Raw genomic sequence first — 20,208 nt, 5'->3', positions numbered from 1 at the left:
ACGTTTTGAATATATATTTCTTTATTTATTGAGGCCTACTGGATCCTTAAGCTTTTTGTTTTGCAACAAAAACTGTTTGAGGGGTGGTGGTGGATCACTAGCCTTGTGTGTCAGCCATGCTACTTGAGATCAGACTAAAATTTGGGGGAATATGATATTAGACCAATATATTAGTTATATTCATGTATAAGTTATATTTTTCAAGAATCAATGGGTATCCGTAATTAAAATGACCATTGGACAGCAGTAACTATTGTAAGTTGCACATTGGACAGCAGTAACTATTGTAAGTTGCACCTTTAACATTAAACAGGAGTCTGCAAAGACAAATGTAGATCGAATTGGTGAATCATGCAAATAAACAGGTTTGATCCAATCAATTTGTCAACAGTTGTTCAACACTTAAATAACGAAAACCACACACAAAGAAAGAGTAAATCACAGGTAAATTATATTGCATGAATGACCAGTGGCTTGCTTTAGAGTTTGGAGTGGCCCGAGGGTCTAGAACACAGCCAACACACTATCTTATAAACAAAGACATCTTTAAAAGTAAAATAATTTAAACATAAAAAAAACATTTCTAATACACATTATTTTGATATCCATTTAGCTGTGGGCTCATCTATCTCTGACTAACTGATGAGTCTGCAGTTTGAAGTGCAATTCAGTCAGACTTTAGTGCTGTAAAGTGCAGAGAGGGTTTTCACTCCGTGGAATCATTTGACGTGTCTCAACAGTTTCACAGTTAGTGGCTTCTGTTCCTTGTCTCCTCTCCTTCATCCACATTGATCTTATTTGACTTAGATTCACCTGACCTCTTCTTCTAGATCAGTGTGGACGAATGAAAAAAAGTGGTTGATATGTGCTCGAGCCTCCTGGTCAGTAAGTGTTTCTGGGCACTTCAATGGAGTCCTCCTGGAATGAGCCTCTGCTGGCCCTCATGGTAGAGCGCACCCTAGTGCTGCGGGGGTCAGAGGGTGAGAGCTGCCTCAGCTCCCTACGGGACAAACGGACAGGGGCCAGCTCCACTCTGGGAGTCTGCAGGCTGGGGCTGTCCCCTGCTCCATCACTGGCCCCCTTCCTGCCCTGGGTCTGCAGGTCTGGAGCCTGGGGGGGGAGCGATTTGGTGACCAGCTCTCGGAGCTTCCTCTTCAGCTCACGACTGGAGCTCTTATAGAAGAACAGGTCTCTCTCCAGCTGCTGCAGCCTAGCCTGGACCGCCTGACCACTGTTCCCTGAGCCTCCCTCTACACACAAACAGAAAATGAACAGTGAGAATAGTGTAAAACACACAATGAAAGGGCAGGAATACCACACTCTCAAACATTTCCCACATTGATGCATACACACACACAGACACGGACCTCGGCACTGCTGCAGTAGTAACTGTATGCTATGTTGGTGCTCTCGATGCTGCTCAGTGAGCCGCCGGTCTGTGTCCAGAGTGAGGCGCTGTAGAGCTGCCTCCATCTCCCTGGTCACTGCCTCCTGCTCTCCACTCTGCAGCTCCAGCTCTTCACAGCGCAGCTGCAGCTGCTGCTCCGACTCCCTCAGACACACCACCTGGAGGGGCCAAGGGAATGCTTTCAACATTTGCCAGCTTAGTAGGAGGCTAATGGAAGGTTAGGAGTGTAGTGGATGTCTTATTTTGGCCTACGTAGAACTTTGAGATTACTCTGACATGAAAAGCACTATACAAATGAAATGTATTATTATCATCATCATCATCTCTTGAACCAGTCCCACTTCTGAGCCAAACCTTTTTCAAACTCTTAAAATCTCAATCCCAGCCCCCCAGCCTTTCCTCAAATGAGGGTTCTAATGCAGTGTACTGTCGACCAGATACCACTTTGTTGTAGGCATCACCTAGTTCTCCCTTTGTGGGCGTTTATCCAAAACAGCATGCATAATAGCATGTTCCACTATCCAGTACAGTCTCAAAGCTGACTAGGCTAGCGAGAACCTCCCTCTCCCGATTGGTTATCACAAAGCGAAGTCTCTGACGCTCATCGGATGTGGCAGGGCTTGCAAACCATAACAGACTACAAAAGGGAAGCACAGCCAAGAGCGGCCCAGTGACACAAGCCTACCAGACGAGCTAAACTACTTACATGCTCGCTTCGAGGCAAATAACACTGAAACATGCATGAGAGCACCAGCTGTTCCGGAAGACTGTGTGATCACGCTCTCCGCAGCCGATGTGAGTAAGACCTTTAAACAGGTCAACATTCACAAGGCTGCAGGGCCAGACGGATTACCAGGACGTGTACTGCGAGCATGCACTGACCAACTGGCAAGTGTCTTCACTGACATTTTCAACCTCTCCCTGTCCGAGTCTGTAATATCAACATGTTTCAAGCAGACCACCATAGTGTTCTTGGGCACAGGGACTAAGGTAACCTGCTTAAATTACTACCGACCCATAGCACTCACGTCCGTAGCCATGAAGTGCTTTGAAAGGCTGGTCATGACTCACATCAACACCATTATCCCAGAAACCCTAGACCCACTCTAATTTGCATACCGCCCTAACAGATCCACAGATGATGCAATCTCTATTGCACTCCACACTGCCCTTTCCCACCTGGACAAAAGGAACATCTATGTGAGAATGCTATTCATTGACTACAGCTCAGCGTTCAACACCATAGTGCCCTCAAAGCTCATCAAGGGACCCTGGGACTAAACACTTCCCTCTGTAACTGGATCCTGGACTTCCTGACGGGCTGCCCCCATGTGGTAAGGGTAGGTAACAACACATCCGCCACACTGATCCTCAACACGTGCCCCTCAGGGGTGCGTGCTCAGTCCCCTCCTGTACTCCCTGTTCACTCATGACTGCACGGCCAGGCACGACTCCAACACCATCATTAAGTTTGCCGATGACAACAGTGGTAGGCCTGATCACCGACAACGACGAGACAGCCTATAGGGAGGAGGTCAGAGACCTGGCCGTGTGGTGCCAGGACAACAACCTCTACCTCAACATGATCAAGATAAAGGAGATGATTGTGAACTACAGGAAAAAGAGGACCGAGCACGCCCCCATTCTCATCGACAGGGCTGTAGGGGAGCAGGTTGAGAGCTTCAAGTTCCTTGGTGTCCACATTACCAACAAACTAACATAGTCCAAGCACACCAAGACAGTAATGAAGAGGGCACGACAAAACCTATTCCCCCTTAGGAGACTGAAAAGATTTGTCATGGGTCCTCAGATCCTCAAAAGTTTCTACAGCTGCACCATCGAGAGCATCCTGACTGGTCGCATCACTGCCTGGTATGGCAACTGCTCAGCCTCCGACCGCAAGGCACTACAGAAGGGTAGTGCGAACGGCCCAGTACATCACTGGGGCCAAGCTTCCTGCCATCCAGGACCTCTATACCAGGCGGTGTCAGAGGAAGGCCCTAAAAATTGTCAGACTCCAGCCACCCTAGTCATAGACTGTTCTCTCTGCTACCACACGGCAAGCGGTACCGGAGTGCCAAGTCTAGGTCCAAAAGGCTTCTTAACAGCTTCTACCCCCAAGCCATAAGACTGCTAAACAGTTAATCAAATGGCTAACCGGACTATTTGCATTGACCACCACCCTCTTCTACACCGCTACTACTCTCTGTTGTTATCATCTATGCATAGTCACTTTAATAACTCTACCTACATGTACATATTACCTCAACTAACTGGTGCCCCCACACATTGACTATGTACAGGTACCCCCCTGTATATAGTCTCACTATTGTTATTTTACTGCTGCTCTTCAATTACTTGTTACTTTTATTTCTTATTCTTATCCATATTTTTTTTAACTGCATTGTTGGTTAGGGGCTCGTAAGTAAGCATTTCACTTAAAGGTCTACATCTGTTGTATTTGGCGCATGTGACTAATAAAATTTGATTTGCATCCGATTTGAACTTTGCACAACTCTGGTCGTATCGCTCGCCAATGGTCAAAAAAGTTTCTTCATGTGGCCTCCTTCCTTCGAAAATGAGTGAATTACGAGCCCGGGTATGGGCGAGGGGACGGACGTAAAGTTAAACTGTCGCCCTCATTGAGTGGATGGATGGCCAACGTGATGAGCTCATCCTAGGCAGCAACGTGATAAAACACCTCATCAGGGAGCTGAAGATGACCGGTGACTTCTGGGAGAAGATGTCATCATCTGAACACAATGGAGATGACAAACTGTTCCGTCTGCTGGCTAATGTAGAGAGATGGAAAGGGACAGAAATGCCGGGAAAGAGTGGGCACGGTAAGGCTGAAGCGGGCGGTCACATTGGAGCCCATGCAGGAAAATTTAGTCTGTGGCCAGTTGTGTACGCCTCAAAATGTATCCGCGGGCAGTGCTGTCGTTATTGAGCCTACGAGGGCACGCTCAAGACTGAAAAACATTCTAGTGGGGAGAACAGTAGTGACATTGTGGAGCGATGGCTGGGTCCCTGTCAAAGTTATCAATCCCTCACCAAAGCCAGTAACAGTGAGACGCAATGCCAAGATAGCGGACGTTTTTCCTTGCATGGCATTAGAGGACTTTGACACTGACTACATAGATGGGCCCACTGTCGAACCGGTCCCCCTGGTGCAGCAGATATACAAAATGGATGACAATCAAGTCTTTGACAATGGTAGTGGAGATAGCTTGACCGTTGACAGTGCCGTAAAACCGCACAGAGTGACAAGTGAGGTGTTGCACAAGTTAGGGCTAGGTGACATTGACATTGAGTCCACTCAGTTGTCACAACAGTGTAAGGCCCGGCTAGTTCAGCTTATAGCCCGCTACGAGTGTATCTTCTCCCGTAACAAACTAGATTGCGGGAAGGCTACTGGATATCGCATCAGACTCAGTGACACTAAACCTTTTAGGCTACCTTACCGTAGGCTCTCCCCTAACCATTATGACAAGCTCAGGCAGGCCTTGGATGAGATGGAAGAGCGAGAGATAATCAGAAAATCCAGCAGTGAGTATGCCTCCCCGCTCGTGCTGGTCTGGAAGAATTCTGGCGATCTGAGACTGTGTACAGACTTCCGATGGCTCAATGCTCGCACCGTAAAGGATGCTCACCCTCTACCTCACCAAGCTGATGCTCTGGCGGCCCTGGGTGGCAATGCATTCTTTTCTACAATGGATTTGACCTCAGGCTACTACAATGTGGAGGTGCATGAAGACGACAAGAAGTTTACAGCCTTCACTTCTCCTTTTGGGTTATATGAATATAACCGTCTTCCACAAGGACTATGCAACAGCCCAGCTACATTCATGAGGATGATGTTGAGCATTTTTTGGGAATCAAAATGTTTCTAGCCTTCTATGCTACCTGGACGATGTGCTGGTCTTTGCCCCGACTGAAGAACTTGGATTGCAACGCTTCTCAAGGCCCATAATCTGAAATTGGCTCCAAAGAAATGCCCTTTCATGAAGAGGTCAGTGCGGTTCTTGGGGCATGTCATCAGTGAAGGAGGTGTGGCCACAGACCCAGAAAAAGTGAAGGCTATTGCAGGGATGACAGAGAAGGATCTCACGGTCCTTTCTCGGAATGATAGTCTATTACCAGCAGTTCATTGAGGGGTGCTCCACCATCGCTAAGCCGCTGCATGGGTTGACAACTGGGACGAAGGCACCACGCCATGGGAAAGGAAAGAGAAAAAGAGGAATACATAGGAAACTCACAGCAGCAGACTGGACTGGTGAGTGCAAACAGGCCTTTAGTCAGTTGAAACAAGCTCTCCTCGATCAGGTCATGCTAGCCCACCCTGATTTTAGTAGACCTTTCTTGCTGTCTGTAGACGCATCTAGTAATGGATTAGGTGCTGTCCTCTCCCAAGTGCCAGAGGATGGGTCTGCAGCCAGGCCCGTAGCATTCGCTAGCAAATCTCTTACTTATGCACAGTCAAAGTATCCTGCCCATAGGTTAGAGTTTTTTGCTTTACGCTGGGCAGTCTGTGAGAAGTTTAGTCATTGGCTAAGGGGCAAGCCTTTTACTGTATGGACAGACAACAACCCATTAACATACATCCTGTCCAAGCCGAAATTGGACGCCTGTGAACAGAGATGGGTTGCATAAACTTGCTCCATTCGAGTTTGACATAAAGTACATCCCCGGTCCCAAAAATGTCATTGCTGATGCACTCAGTAGACAGCCATTTGTGCAGCCGAGCGCTCTCCACCGTATCACAAGGGTTTCATACAAGGCCTTGCTGGAAGAAGCTGCGGGAGTACATGCTGAAAAGGTGCAAAATGTGTTCCGCTGGTCGAACCACCCATTCGACCTCGAAAGCTGCTCACCGTCAATTGAGGCAGATGCCTGTGAAATTGTCATGGACTGCCAAACTACCTCCTATCCTTCTCCTGGTTCGTTGTCAAAGGAAGCGGTGTCAGCAGTCCTGAGGTAACAAGAGGAGGCTGGTCTACAGAACTGTGCGTTGCTACTGCCTCAGCTCACTCAGTCACTGGTGCCATCTGAGATGTCAGATGTGAGAGTGCTGTCCCGTGATGACCTGATATTAAAGCAGCGCCAGGATGATGCACTCGCCAGAGTTGTCTTCTACGTGGACAGGGGCCGTAGACCTTCTAGGATGGAACATGGCCATGAACCAATCGAGGCTCTGCAGATTCTGAAGACCTGGGAGAAGCTCACTCTGAAAATGGGTATACTATATCGCGTTACCAAACGTTTGCTGTCAAAGAGGAAGACGTACCAGTATGTAGTACCCACCTCAATGAGGGCGACAGTTTTGAAGGGTGTCCACGATGAAGCCGGTCATCAGGGGCAACAGCAGACGTTGTACTTGACGAGACAGAGGTTCTTCTGGCATGGTCTGGAGTCGGATGTGAGAGAGTATGTCAAGACCTGCAAGAGGTGTGTGTTCAGTAAGGCCCCCGAGCCAGAGGCCAGAGCTCCACTGGAGAACATCATCACGACTGAGCCCCTCGAGTTGGTGTGTGTGGACTTCTGGTCTGCTGAAGACTCCAACAACAAGTCCTTGGATGTTCTGGTCGTCACTGATCATTTTACTAAGATGGCCCATGCCTTCTTGTGTCCGAAACCAATCAGCTAAAGCAGTGGCCCTTCAGCTGTGGAACAACATCTTCTGTGTGTATGGTTTTCCTCGTCGTATCCACTCCGACCAAGGGGCCAACTTTGAAAGTAAATTGATTGCTGAGTTGTTGAGTGCTGCAGGAGTCCAGAAGTCGCACACAACTCCCTACCATCCGATGGGGAACGGGGGAGTCGAAAGGTTCAATAGAACGCTGGGAAACATGATCAGGGCTTTACCTACGAGAGCGAAGCACAGGTGGCCCCAGAAGCTGAAGTCGTTGACCTTCGCCTACAACTGTACAGTCCATGAAACCACGGGCCACGCCCCTTTCCAGTTGATGTTTGGGAGAATCCCACGTCTGCCTGTCGACATGATGTTTGGTACGGTGCTACAAGACTCAGATGTTGTAGACTATGACGAGTACATCAAGTCCCAGACGAGAGACCTGAGGGAGGCCATGGAGACTGTACAGGTGTCGGCAACCAAACAGCTGAAGAGGCATGCGGGCCTCTACAACAGGAAGATCAGAGGAGCTCCAGTGGAGGTCGGTGATCGGGTGCTGCTGGCGAATAAGGGTGAACGTGGAAAGAGGAAGCTGGCGAATCGCTGGGAGAACAACCTCTATATTGTTACGGAGAAGAATAGTGACATCCACATCTTCAAGATACAGAACATGTCGACTGGCCAGGAGAAAATGGTCCAATCTGATAATGCCTGTAAACTTCTTTCCTCTCCCTGACACTGCCTTAGAGACACCTAATACGGGAGACCGTGAGGATCAGAGTGAGGAGATGGAGGACTCATCCATGAACGATATACCAGAAATGGACATCGGTGAGAGGACTAGTGTGTGGGTATCAGAACAGACCTCGGAGGAAACACAGTCGGAGCCCTCTGAAAAAGAGATCCCAGATGTGCTGGAAGATGGGCCACTGGCGAGGGACCCTCAGAACTCACCACATTCTGAGGGTGCTACTGGTGGCACAAGCATGTCAGAGGTAACCTTTGGAGAAGAAATGTCCGAACCCTCTGAGGAAGAAAGGCATTCTGAAGATGCCGCTGGTTCCAGCAATAGTCACAGAACCCTTGACCTTGACTACCCATCGACTGTGGACAGTGACCCACCAATGGTGGTTGTAGTTGGACAGGTTAAACGTAATGATAACTCTGTTAGGACTGTCAGGTCAGGGGCTGGTCGGGTTAGGAAACGCCCAGTGAGACTCATTGAGACTATGCAGACACAGAGGGTTTTTCATACAGAATTCATTAGAGTACCTGTGTGGGTGTAGGATTAGAATCAAAGTCTGTAGCCCCCCCCCCCCCCAAAAAAAAACCTTTTAACTTTCAAGAGACCCCATGGAGGTAATGGGTCAGGGGTCATGTAGGCCAAGGTTTTTCTGTCTGAGGTTCTTATTGTCACTGAGTGTACTGAACATGTAACAAGCATGTTTTCCTACGGGGTCTTTGAATTCCCCTAATTCTCTTTAGAGAATAGTCTTTGCACTGGAATATTTGGTGACATATGTATTGCAAGGTATTGCATACCTCATTTTGTTTCTTTGTAGTATGCAAGTGTAATTCAGCAGGGGAGAATGTAACAGGGTTGGTTATGTTTCCACTTGCCTCTAAAGAAATGTGTATTTAATGTTCAAGCATTCTTATTGGTTAGTTCAACTCTGATGACAATAAGGTGTGTTGTGATTGGCCCCGCTTGCAGATAGGGGGAGATCGCGAACGTCAGGTCTTCCCAGTAGGAAAATGTGATGCAAGGGGTAGGTCACGTTCTGAATACTGTTTTCTATTTTCTACTTTACAATGTGTACAAGTTTGCTGTACGTTACTGATTTATACATGTGTGGGTATATGGTACCGGTTAGGGATTGAGGGGCTTTCTGGGATGTGCTTTGGCATATGATTGCTGTAAATAAGTGTGTTAGCTAGCATACACCGATGTCATGGTCACATAAGCCACTGCTAACACAGTTGTCTTCATGCTACAGATTTTGCCATCGACAGCCATCAATACCGTTAAGCCCTGCACAACTAACGTGCTGTTTCCCATTTAACAACAGAAATAAATTATGCTCAACTGGGACCACTGGCCGAAGTGATTTATTTTTAGAAAACATAACGCATGGAGAGTACATATACATCTGTTACATATGCAACCAATAAAATTTGATTTAGATTTAGTTTGGTCGCTCAAAGTAGTTTGTGGTGAGTGTGTGTGTGTGTTGGGACTCTGACCTTGTTGAAGTATTTGACCAACAGTGCAGAGGCCTCTGGAAGCGGCAGCTCCCTTAGCGCCCTCATGATGTCATCGTCTTCGTCTCCATGGGCAGGGTTAGATGTGTCCCCGAGCTCTCTCTGTCTCTCCTGGATGGAACGGTTCTTAAACTCTACAGCAGCATCCAACGCCTCCAGGGCCTCCTCCAACTGCAGCAGAGCATGCTCCTCCTATACACACACACCATTGATCAGCCCCCTGCAGTCAGAGTGACACCCAGCCGGAAGGAAGGTGGTAAACATTGAGCTCACCTCTGGCATGAGCACCCTGCCGTTTCTCAGCTGTGTGTCCAGGGTGTCCCTCCTCAGACGCAGGCTCTCCCTCTCCTTCAGCAGCTCCTCCATAGACACTCCACACAGCCCTGCTGCCGGGGAGGACAGTCTCCTCCTTACACCTCCTCTCTCCTCCAGCTCCTGATCCAAAGCTCCCAGACGAGCCGACACTCGCAGCAAGTCCTGACTCAGAGCCTGAGGAATACACATGAACGTACCCACACACACTTTCAATATCAGATAACAACACTGGAATGCTGTAACTTACACAAAAATATTTTTTCCCCCCAATACAATACTTTGGATTTCTATGCCCGCTCTGTGTTTACCTGGCTGGAGCGGAGCCTCTTGATCTGCAGCTGTTTCCTCTCCTGGACACAGGCCTCTCGGTGCTGCAGCACTTCTTCTCTGTGCCTCAGCTCCTCCTCCAGCTCTTGCAGGCCCCTCCTCCTCTGCAGAGCACGCTCCTCCTCTTGCTCCAGCCACGTGCGTCTCTCAGGCAGCTAGGCATCATACACGGCCAAAACGAACACATCCACATTTCAAAACACACAAACACAATTTGACTATTTTAAACTATGTTGAATATCCAAATGAGATCTAAGGAATCACCATGACTGCATGGTGAACAATGAAATAGGCATTTTTGCCATAACAAACACAACGTGCAGGGAGGGGCAGCTGAACCTAAACCTGTGATCATTTGCAGATGTCATGTGGGCTCACCTTTTCCTCCGAGTCTTTACAGGCTCCATTTTGAAAGACAGCCATGTTGTCTGTCCCCAGGTCCTGCAACACAGCAGCATCAAACCCTTTAGCATGCTGTTCACATGCACATTACTACATTTGAAAAACAAAATGGCAGCCCCACCACTTGGTTTGCTATAAGGCTGAAGGATGGGACTGGAGAAATGTAACCACTTGCAAATTCATAGATGGAGCTACAGTTGAAGTCGGAAGTTTACATACACCTTGGCCAAATACATTTAAACTCAGTTTTTCACAATTCCTGACATTTAATCCTAGTAAAAAATCCCTGTCTTAGGTCAGTTAGGATCACCACTTTATTTTAAGAATGTGAAATGTCAGAATAATAGTAGAGAGAATGGTTTCTTTCAGCTTTTATTTCTTTCATCACATCCCCAGTGGGTCAGAAGTTTACATACACTCAAATAGTATTTGGTAGCATTGCCTTTAAATTGTAGGCCTCCTTGCTCGCACACGCTTTTTCAATTCTGTCCACAAAAATGCTCGTCCTTTGCTGTTGTTCTGGGATTGATTTGCACTTTTCGCACCAAAGTACGTTCATCTCTAGGAGACAGAACGCATCTCCTTCCTGAGCGGTATGACGGCTGCGTGGTCCCATGGTGTTTATACTTGCATACTATTGTTTGTACAGATGAACGTGGTACCTTCAGGCATTTGGAAATTGCTCCCAAGGATGAACCAGACTTTTGGAGGTCTACACATTTTTTTCTGAGGTCTTGGCTGATGTCTTTTGATTTTCCCATGATGTCAAGCAAAGAGGCACTGAGTTTGCTCCAATTGACTCAAATTATGTCAATTAGCCTATCAGAAGCTTCTAAAGCCATGACATCATTTTCTGGAATTCTCCAAGCTGTTTAAAGGCACAGTCAACTTAGTGTATGTAAACTTCTGACCCACTGGAACTGTGATACAGTGAATTATAAGTGAAATAATCTGTCTGTAAACAATTGTTGGAAAAATTACTTGTGTCATGCACAAAGTAGATGTCCTAACCGACTTGCCAAAACCATAGTTTGTTAACAAGAAATTTGTGGAGTGGTTGAAAAACGAGTTTTAATGACTCCAACCTAAGTGTATGTAAACTTCCGACTTCAACTGTATATGGATGCAAGGACTGAGAGTCTGATGTCAACAGTAGTTCTGTATTAACGCTCCTTGAATGGGTATCGCTATAAATAAAATGGGGCCAACATTTGACAGTGGGATAAAACATTTTTTTCAAAAAATTGTAAATAAACAAATATAGGATTTTCATGCAGCTCCACATTTAGTTCCTCTCTAGGTTTCTTCCTAGGTTTTGGCCTTTACTAGGGAGTTTTTCCTAGCCACCGTGCTTCTACACCTGCATTGCTTGCTGTTTCGGGTTTTAGGCTGGGTTTCTGTACAGCACTTTGAGATATCAGCTGATGTACGAAGGGCTATATAAATAAATTTGATTTGATTTACTTGGAGGAATAAAAGTGAATATATACAAATTGCCCTAGAACTCCACCTATAAAACAACCTAGGTCAGGACTATACATCCTTTAAGCAGAGTTCATACAGACACTGGCAAGTCACATTCAAAGACTTTTCAGGGACTTTTTCAAGCACTTAATTATAATTTTGAAGGACATCAATGTTATACATTATAGAACCCCCCCTCCCCCCAACAAAATAGGCCTTTAACATTTACTATAAAAATAGTGCCGTTTTTAGGCCTTCCCAATGCATTGATATTGAAATGATTATGACATTCTACAATATGTGAGAATAATGTGGACATTGCCTGACTAAATAGATTGGATGCATGGATGGTGATTTTTCAGTAGCCTATGTGGCCGACGCAGGCACACACAATAAAGCCATGAATAGCGGTAGCATTAATCTCACCATCGCTATTTTTATAAAGTGACCAAAAACCAGGTTCCTTTTTTGATGTAAGGATTTCTATGGAAAGGCAAGTTGAAGCCAATATTATATGCTGTCGTCACCCTTCAATTGACGCGTCGGGAAACAAACAAGTGGCCCCATCTCTCACAAAAACTGATAAAAAATAAAATCACAGACAATTATAAGGGAACAGAAGAACTTACAAATTGGCTACAATAATTACAAGGACTTTTCAAGCACCAAATTGAGGAACTGTCTGATTATCAAGGTAAGCCTATTCCAGTACTTGAATTTCTGAGCAGACTGCAACAGATGATCAACATCAAGTCGCTAGGGAAATTAGATCTAACATGGATCCAGGCACAACTGTCTTCACATGCATAACGAATGAGACATCAAAATACTCTGGACATTCCTCATGAACAACCTTTTTCCAGTTCTTGGGCTGTTGTTGCATCATATGCACTATCACAACCACTGTTCATAACTTGACTGTCATTTGGAAAATTCCTTCTTAGATCATCTGATGATGTGTGAAAATACCGCAGCATAACTAAATCAGCTGGACACCAAATGTGCATCCAACAAGTATTATGCATAATTATTAAAGAACCACGTTAATGACAGTATTAATTTAGGTTAAGAATCAAGGTAAAATGACTCGATTTGGCAATTGCATTTATTATTCAGGATTTGTGTGCCCATAAACTGTTTTCACCCCGTAACATACGACACTAAATGTTATGTAGTTACATTGCATTTCTGAGATCTCTATCCATCCAGGATAGATCGGATCGATGAGATCTCTATCGATGAGATCTCTATCGATCCAGGATTCAAGTTTAATGTCTAATTTAACCGATTAATGCTTAATATATGATATCAACTACTTACACTGCCATAAATGCAAGGACCGAAAAGTTTTATCGCACACGATTTTGGACAAATCCGTCAAGACACCAAACATGACAAAGGATTAAACATAGGTTTTAAATCAACTCGTGAATTTTAATGAATATATCTATGATCCCCCTTATATCTTAACGTAATGGCATGACATTTTTTTTATTTTTTTTATCAATGACTTATCAACAGCTGTTACAAGGAAAGGAAATCCTCACTGGTACCCTAGTTTATAGAAAGACCAAATGCTTTAAGACTGTTCAATGAGTGCTGTATAAATGCTTTATGACTGTTCTATGAGTGCTGTATAAATGCTTTATGACTGTTCTATGAGTGCTGTATAAAATGTTCTCCGAATGTTGTATTGTTAGCACTGACCTTGGTCCTGTATAGATCCCTGGAGCCACTGGTCTGTGTCTCCGCCTGCTGTAGGCGCTGCAGATTTACTGTCTGACTCCGCCTCACTCTGTGCTCCTCGCGCTCTACGGAAGCACATGCCGGGCTTAGCAATGAAACAGAAATGACAGGAAATATAAGACTCTTAAAGTGTCATATATCACTGTATTTACCTGTAGGGAGTTTTGACGGTTGAGGTAATTGGAGCCCATCCTGAATCTGGTTCAAATGAGTATTTTGCGTCTGGTTCTGGTTAAAACAGGCTGGGTTCGGTCTGCTCGTCCATGTGCGGTTCATAGAGCGCCTGCAATATAGATCAAAATTAAATAAGTATTGTGTCATAAGGAAGCAGAACAATGACATAACTCAGAAGCATGATATTATGGTATATTTCCACTGAGGATTTACCCCAGTGTTTTACCAAAAAGGCTCAGACTTTTGTGTTTCCACCTCCACGGCCCGGCTCCTGGGACTCACTGGGCCATGGCCTCAGTGAACCTGCTCTGATTTGGGGCCAGTGCATGTCCGCTAAGGGCTTTTAGGGCGGCATTTACAAAACAATGGCTAACTATGAACATGGGTTTACACCTTTGACGGTTAACACCTTCTCACAAAGCAATTGTTTTGATTATGCAGATGTTGTTGATTCTGCTCTTAAAAAGTCCTCACTGTCAGCTCTAGCTATGTAAACACAATGTCCCTAGTATAACATCAGCTCCAGCTATGGAAACACAATGTCCCTAGTATAACATCAGCTCCAGCTATGTAAACACAATGTCCCTAGTATAACATCAGCTCCAGCTATGGAAACACAATGTCCCTAGTATAACATCAGCTCCAGCTATGTAAACACAATGTCCCTAGTATAACATCAGCTCCAGCTATGTAAACACAATGTCCCTAGTATAACATCAGCTCCAGCTATGGAAACACAATGTCCCTAGTATAACATCAGCTCCAGCTATGTAAACACAATGTCCCTAGTATAACATCAGCTCCAGCTATGGAAACACAATGTCCCTAGTATAACATCAGCCCTAGCTTTGTAAACACAATGTCCCTAGTATAACATCAGCTCCAGCTATGGAAACACAATGTCCCTAGTATAACATCAGCTCTAGCTTTGTAAACACAATGTCCCTAGTATAACATCAGCTCCAGCTATGTAAACACAATGTCCCTAGTATAACATCAGCTCTAGCTTTGTAAACACAATGTCCCTAGTATAACATCAGCTCCAGCTATGGAAACACAATGTCCCTAGTATAACATCAGCTCCAGCTATGTAAACACAATGTCCCTAGTATAACATCAGCTCCAGCTATGGAAACACAATGTCCCTAGTATAACATCAGCCCTAGCTATGGAAACACAATGTCCCTAGTATAACATCAGCTCCAGCTATGGAAACACAATGTCCCTAGTATAACATCAGCTCTAGCTTTGTAAACACAATGTCCCTAGTATAACATCAGCTCCAGCTATGGAAACACAATGTCCCTAGTATAACATCAGCTCCAGCTATGGAAACACAATGTCCCTAGTATAACATCAGCTCCAGCTATGGAAACACAATGTCCCTAGTATAACATCAGCTCCAGCTATGGAAACACAATGTCCCTAGTATAACATCAGCTCTAGCTTTGTAAACACAATGTCCCTAGTATAACATCAGCTCCAGCTATGGAAACACAATGTCCCTAGTATAACATCAGCTCTAGCTTTGTAAACACAATGTCCCTAGTATAACATCAGCTCCAGCTATGGAAACACAATGTCCCTAGTATAACATCAGCTCCAGCTATGGAAACACAATGTCCCTAGTATAACATCAGCTCCAGCTATGGAAACACAATGTCCCTAGTATAACATCAGCTCTAGCTATGTAAACACAATGTCCCTAGTATAACATCAGCTCCAGCTATGGAAACACAATGTCCCTAGTATAACATCAGCTCTAGCTATGTAAACACAATGTCCCTAGTATAACATCAGCTCTAGCTATGTAAACACAATGTCCCTAGTATAACATCAGCTCCAGCTATGGAAACACAATGTCCCTAGTATAACATCAGCTCCAGCTATGGAAACACAATGTCCCTAGTATAACATCAGCTCCAGCTATGTAAACACAATGTCTCTAGTATAACATCAGCTCCAGCTATGGAAACACAATGTCCCTAGTATAACATCAGCTCCAGCTATGGAAACACAATGTCCCTAGTATAACATCAGCTCCAGCTATGTAAACACAATGTCCCTAGTATAACATCAGCTCCAGCTATGGAAACACAATGTCCCTAGTATAACATCAGCTCCAGCTATGGAAACACAATGTCCCTAGTATAACATCAGCTCCAGCTACGTAAACACAATGTCCCTAGTATAACATCAGCTCTAGCTATGTAAACACAATGTCCCTAGTATAACATCAGCTCTAGCTATGTAAACACAATGTCCCTAGTATAACATCAGCTCCAGCTATGGAAACACAATGTCCCTAGTATAACATCAGGGTGTGTATACACTAGTGGAACAGCTGTTACAGTCTAAAAGCAGCATTACATTATTATATCAGTCTTTCTCACCTGAATCCCTTACTCCCCCCTTGATCCTCCTCCTCCTCCTCCTCCTCCTCCTCCTCCTCCACTTCCTCCTGTTCTCTTTGTGGGCAGATGACCTCGTCTCTCTCTTCTATCTGTGCCAGCAGCAGCTGACTGCGGGTCTTAAAGGCAGCCATCACCCTCTCCAACGAACAGGCCGGAGGACTAGTGTGGATCTGCATAAGAGACACACAAAGACAAACTTTGCCATTGTCGCACACACACACACACAGTTGCTCTGGACACGTACCTTCCTTGTACCACAATGGCCTTGGCTGATCAGGGGAACACTGTGAGGTCTCTTCACAGACTTCCCAGAAGCCCCGGTTTCCAGCGAGGCTCCCGAGGATGCCATCCTGGAGGTCAGGAGGTCACCGCGGAGACGATCGATTAACAGCTGCTGCTCTACCAGCTGCTCGCTCTGCACACTCAAACAACGGAAAGCGTCAGTTGTCAACCAATGCAGAAATGCCCAATTCTATCTTTGCCTCTATGTTTCTCCATTTCTCATTATCCTCCAGCTCAGCTCAGAGTCTCTGTGTCACTCTCTCTCTCCTTACCTGTTTGCATCTGTGCTCCCTCTCCTCCTGTAAGGATTGGAGGTGTCTCTGTTTCTCCTGTAGCAGTGTCTGCACCTGCCTCTGCACCTGCTGCAGCTCTGCCTCCCTCTGGTCAAACACCTGCTCGTCTATAGCCAGAGTATCCTGATGGAGGGAAGGAGTGGGAGAGAGAGTTACAATTCATACCTCTAGTTAGAATACGGTGTAAAAATAGATAATAGTGAGGGGAAAAAGCTGAGAAACAGAGCCCACTACCTGGCACTTCCTGAGCTCTCGTCTGAGCTGGAGGATGGTGTTGTGGTGAGGCTTGTCCCCTGTGTCCCCCACAGGGTGCTGGTGATCAGTGTGGCAGGAGTGGCTAAGCTCCTCGTGTCTCCCCAGCCATTCCTGCAAGCGGTGCTGCAGAGCAGGACTCAGGGTGGAACTCTGGAGCTCCTTCAATATGAAGGCAGCGTCCTGTGCAAGGCAGCAGTACTGGGGCTCCTCCACTAGGCCCGCACCCCTGTGGTCACGCTCTTCCTGAGGGGTCTGTTTGGAGCTGTCAGTCATAAAGACCCCTCCCCCTGTCTTATCCCTCTTTCTCAGTGCCTCTCTCAGAGTCTGGACCTCCTGCTCCAGCTCCTCCACACGAGCCTCTCCAGGCTGCCAGCCCGGACATGCCCTGGCAGGACACAACCCAGGCTGGTTCTTCACGTGGCGTGCCCGTGAGGCAAACTGCAGCACGCTCAACGTCTCCGTGACATTGTGGTGGGAGGGGCTGACGCAGGCCACCATGAGTGTGTGGGCGGAGCCACCCAGTGAGTCCCGGAGGAGGCGTGTAATCTTGGCGTCACGGTACGGCACATGGTTGCCACGGCGATGGGGGTCAGAGAGTGCACGGATGACGTTGCCCAGAGCCAGCAAGCCGGTGTTAATGTGGACAGACTCTTTGAGGCGCAGGCCTGTGTTTCCAGTGCGCGCAGCCCGCTCCGACCCAGCCAGATCCACCAGGTGGAGTTTAGAGGAGCGGACAGAGCCGTCGTTGTGGTTATGCTGCGTCAACTGCACGGTGACAATTGCGTGAGAGCGGCTGGAGCGCTCATTCATCTGAGTGGGGCCAGTGTGTCTCAGGGCATTGCCAGCCTCCAGGACACTCTGCAACTCCTCAGCTGAGGTAATCACAGTCTCTCTGGCCCCCACCACAACTGAAACACATTCATTTCAGTCAGATTCCTTACAGCATGTATGTTCACACCACCAGCCTCAGTATAACCTCTATCAACACTGTAAAACACAATGAATTCTGTCATACTGAAACCACACACACACCCTAGCACAGACAGTGAGGAGTGTTACCTGTGTTGCCCCTGTCGTCCTCTCTGATGTGTAGCTCTCTGTGTGCGGTGTGGAGCTCTAGCAGGTCCCTGAGCTCCTCCCGGTACAGTTCCACGTAGGACACCCTGACGTCTGCAGCCCTCCTCTCCCCCAGGAGCACAAACAGATCTGCTGCAACCTGACCAATGATCCCACTTTCCTCCTCCACCAGAGATGCTAACAAGGGTACAAGTATTACAGAGGGAGAGCAAGTTCCATGGTAAAAACACAAAAGCAGAGTTGTGACAATAAAAAGTGGCCTATAATCATAAAGTTCTCTGCATTTGCCTAAGGTTTTCCTCCTGCTCCAGTGACAGCTCAGAATCGTAGTGGTAGGAGATTATTCAAGGACTAATGTCCGAACATGATCATCCCTCAATGCACTTGTGGGTGTCTTCATGATGTCAAAGAGTACAGATAAGCTCATACTGTTAACTTACCAACATGTCCCCCGCAAAGGGTGTACGTCTTCCCAGAACCGGTTTGTCCGTAAGCGAACACTGTAGCATTGTAGCCGTCAACGAGGGATGCCACCAGAGGTTTGACACATGACTCGTAAAACTGATCCTGCGATGCAGTCGGTCCAAAGGCGTGGTCAAAAGAAAAGGTTCGGTCGCTTCCCAGCATCACCTGGGCGCTGTCGGGCACCACGCGCACACACACCTGATGATTGTGTAGCACCTCTTTGGGAAGCAAAGGTCTGATCCGAACCGCAACCCGCACACACACTTCTCCCATGACCAAACAGGACGCTGGTAACATTATAAACAAAATCAGTCACTGTATTTACCTCTATGGAGTTTCACACAGACACTCACTCCCTTTCCCTGAAGAACACATGTTTACAGAAAACAAAGTCTAACTTGCTCACTTCTTCAGCAACCACGACTTTCTCGCACTTCGGACCGTGAAGCGTAAAGTTGGCATATGGCGTTGATTAACAGTATTTGAAACAACAACGTTAAACTTCAACTAACCCTTGATTGCTGGGTTCGCTAATTACTGTAGCTAACTAGTTTTCCACAAATCTTACCGTCAGTCTCTGCTTTTGTTATTCTTCTCCGCTGACTTATGGCCGTTTTTTTGTCATCACTAGTTACTGCAGCCACAAAGTCATAAACCCCGCCTATTTCTACAATCTCTCTTCTTGAAATTGGATTTTAAACCTAACCCTAACTTTCACCAACCTGCTACATTGTCTGACCCTAACCTTAAATTAAGACCAAGCTCATTTTGTTTTCTTGAATTTGTACGATACAGACTTTGAGGCTGTAGTAACTAGTGAAAACTGTTTTTGTTGTCTCTCAGTTGCCATGGGATACCACCGATAAGTCAAAGAAAGCTCACGCTTTCTGTCCAAGAAAAGACACTTGTTGTCAAAGACAGAATCCGCTGCTACAGCCCCGCTCTATGGCGGGGTTGTGCTACTGCAGGCAAAGAATATTTATTAAATTATTTATTTTACATTTCCCCCTGTCCATCTGTGAAAGCATGTGGAAAGAAAGTGATGTGATAGTCTTGAAAATGTTAGTTATATTTTATTCTTAGTATTTTATTTATTTAATTTTATTTCCCCTTTATTTAACCAGGTAGGCAAGTTGAGAACAAGTTCTCATTTACAATTGCGACCTGGCCAAGATAAAGCAAAGCAGTTCGACACATACAACAACACAGAGTTACACATCGAGTAAAACAAACATACAGTCAATAATACAGTAGAAAAATAAGTCTATATACAATGTGGGCAAATGAGGTGAGATAAGGGAGGTCAAGGCAAAAAAAAGGCCATGGTGGCGAAGTAAATACAATATAGCAGGTAAAACACTGGAATGGTAGATTTGCAGTAGAAGAATGTGCAAAGTAGAGATAGAAATAATGGGGTGCAAAGGAGCTAAATAAATAAATAACTACAGTAGGGGGAGAGGTAGTTGTTTGGGCTAAATTATAGATGGGCTATGTACAGGTGCAGTGATCTGTGAGCTGCTCTGACAGCTGGTGCTTAAAGCTAATGAGGGAGATAAGTGTTTCCAGTGTCAGAGATTTTTGTAGTTCGTTCCAGTCATTGGCAGCAGAGAACTGGAAGGAGAGGCGGCCAAAGGAATAATTGGTTTTGGGGGTGACCAGAGAGATATACCTGCTGGAGCGTGTGCTACGAGT

General features: G+C 46.0%; 1 protein-coding gene across 2 annotated transcripts; it reads right to left on the bottom strand.

Moving 5' to 3' along the window:
* On the bottom strand, positions 1 to 19,181 carry LOC139577104 (kinesin-like protein KIF27). Of its 2 annotated transcripts, XM_071403920.1 has the most exons (15): positions 19,085 to 19,181; positions 18,492 to 18,803; positions 18,034 to 18,228; positions 16,954 to 17,882; positions 16,699 to 16,842; positions 16,389 to 16,559; positions 16,124 to 16,314; positions 13,709 to 13,839; positions 13,518 to 13,621; positions 10,323 to 10,385; positions 9,926 to 10,099; positions 9,576 to 9,791; positions 9,285 to 9,494; positions 1,368 to 1,566; positions 1 to 1,250 (listed from the first exon to the last, which is right to left on the bottom strand). In XM_071403920.1, the coding sequence occupies exons 2-15, from the start codon at positions 18,787 to 18,789 to the stop codon at positions 883 to 885; spliced, it is 3,393 nt and encodes a 1,130-aa protein (XP_071260021.1). In that variant the 5' UTR covers positions 18,790 to 18,803; positions 19,085 to 19,181; the 3' UTR covers positions 1 to 882. The 2 variants fall into 2 exon arrangements, with proteins under 2 accessions (XP_071260021.1, XP_071260019.1); XM_071403918.1 differs by lacking the exon at positions 19,085 to 19,181 and having other exon boundaries at positions 737 to 1,250; positions 18,492 to 19,067.
* Between the last annotated feature and the right edge of the window lie 1,027 nt (positions 19,182 to 20,208).

The sequence above is a fragment of the Salvelinus alpinus genome, chromosome 5 (genome assembly GCF_045679555.1).
Source record: "Salvelinus alpinus chromosome 5, SLU_Salpinus.1, whole genome shotgun sequence".
In the NCBI taxonomy this organism is placed as follows: Eukaryota; Metazoa; Chordata; class Actinopteri; order Salmoniformes; family Salmonidae; genus Salvelinus; species Salvelinus alpinus.
Note: the sequence above shows the minus strand (reverse complement) of the source record. Positions and strands in the feature narration are given on the sequence as shown.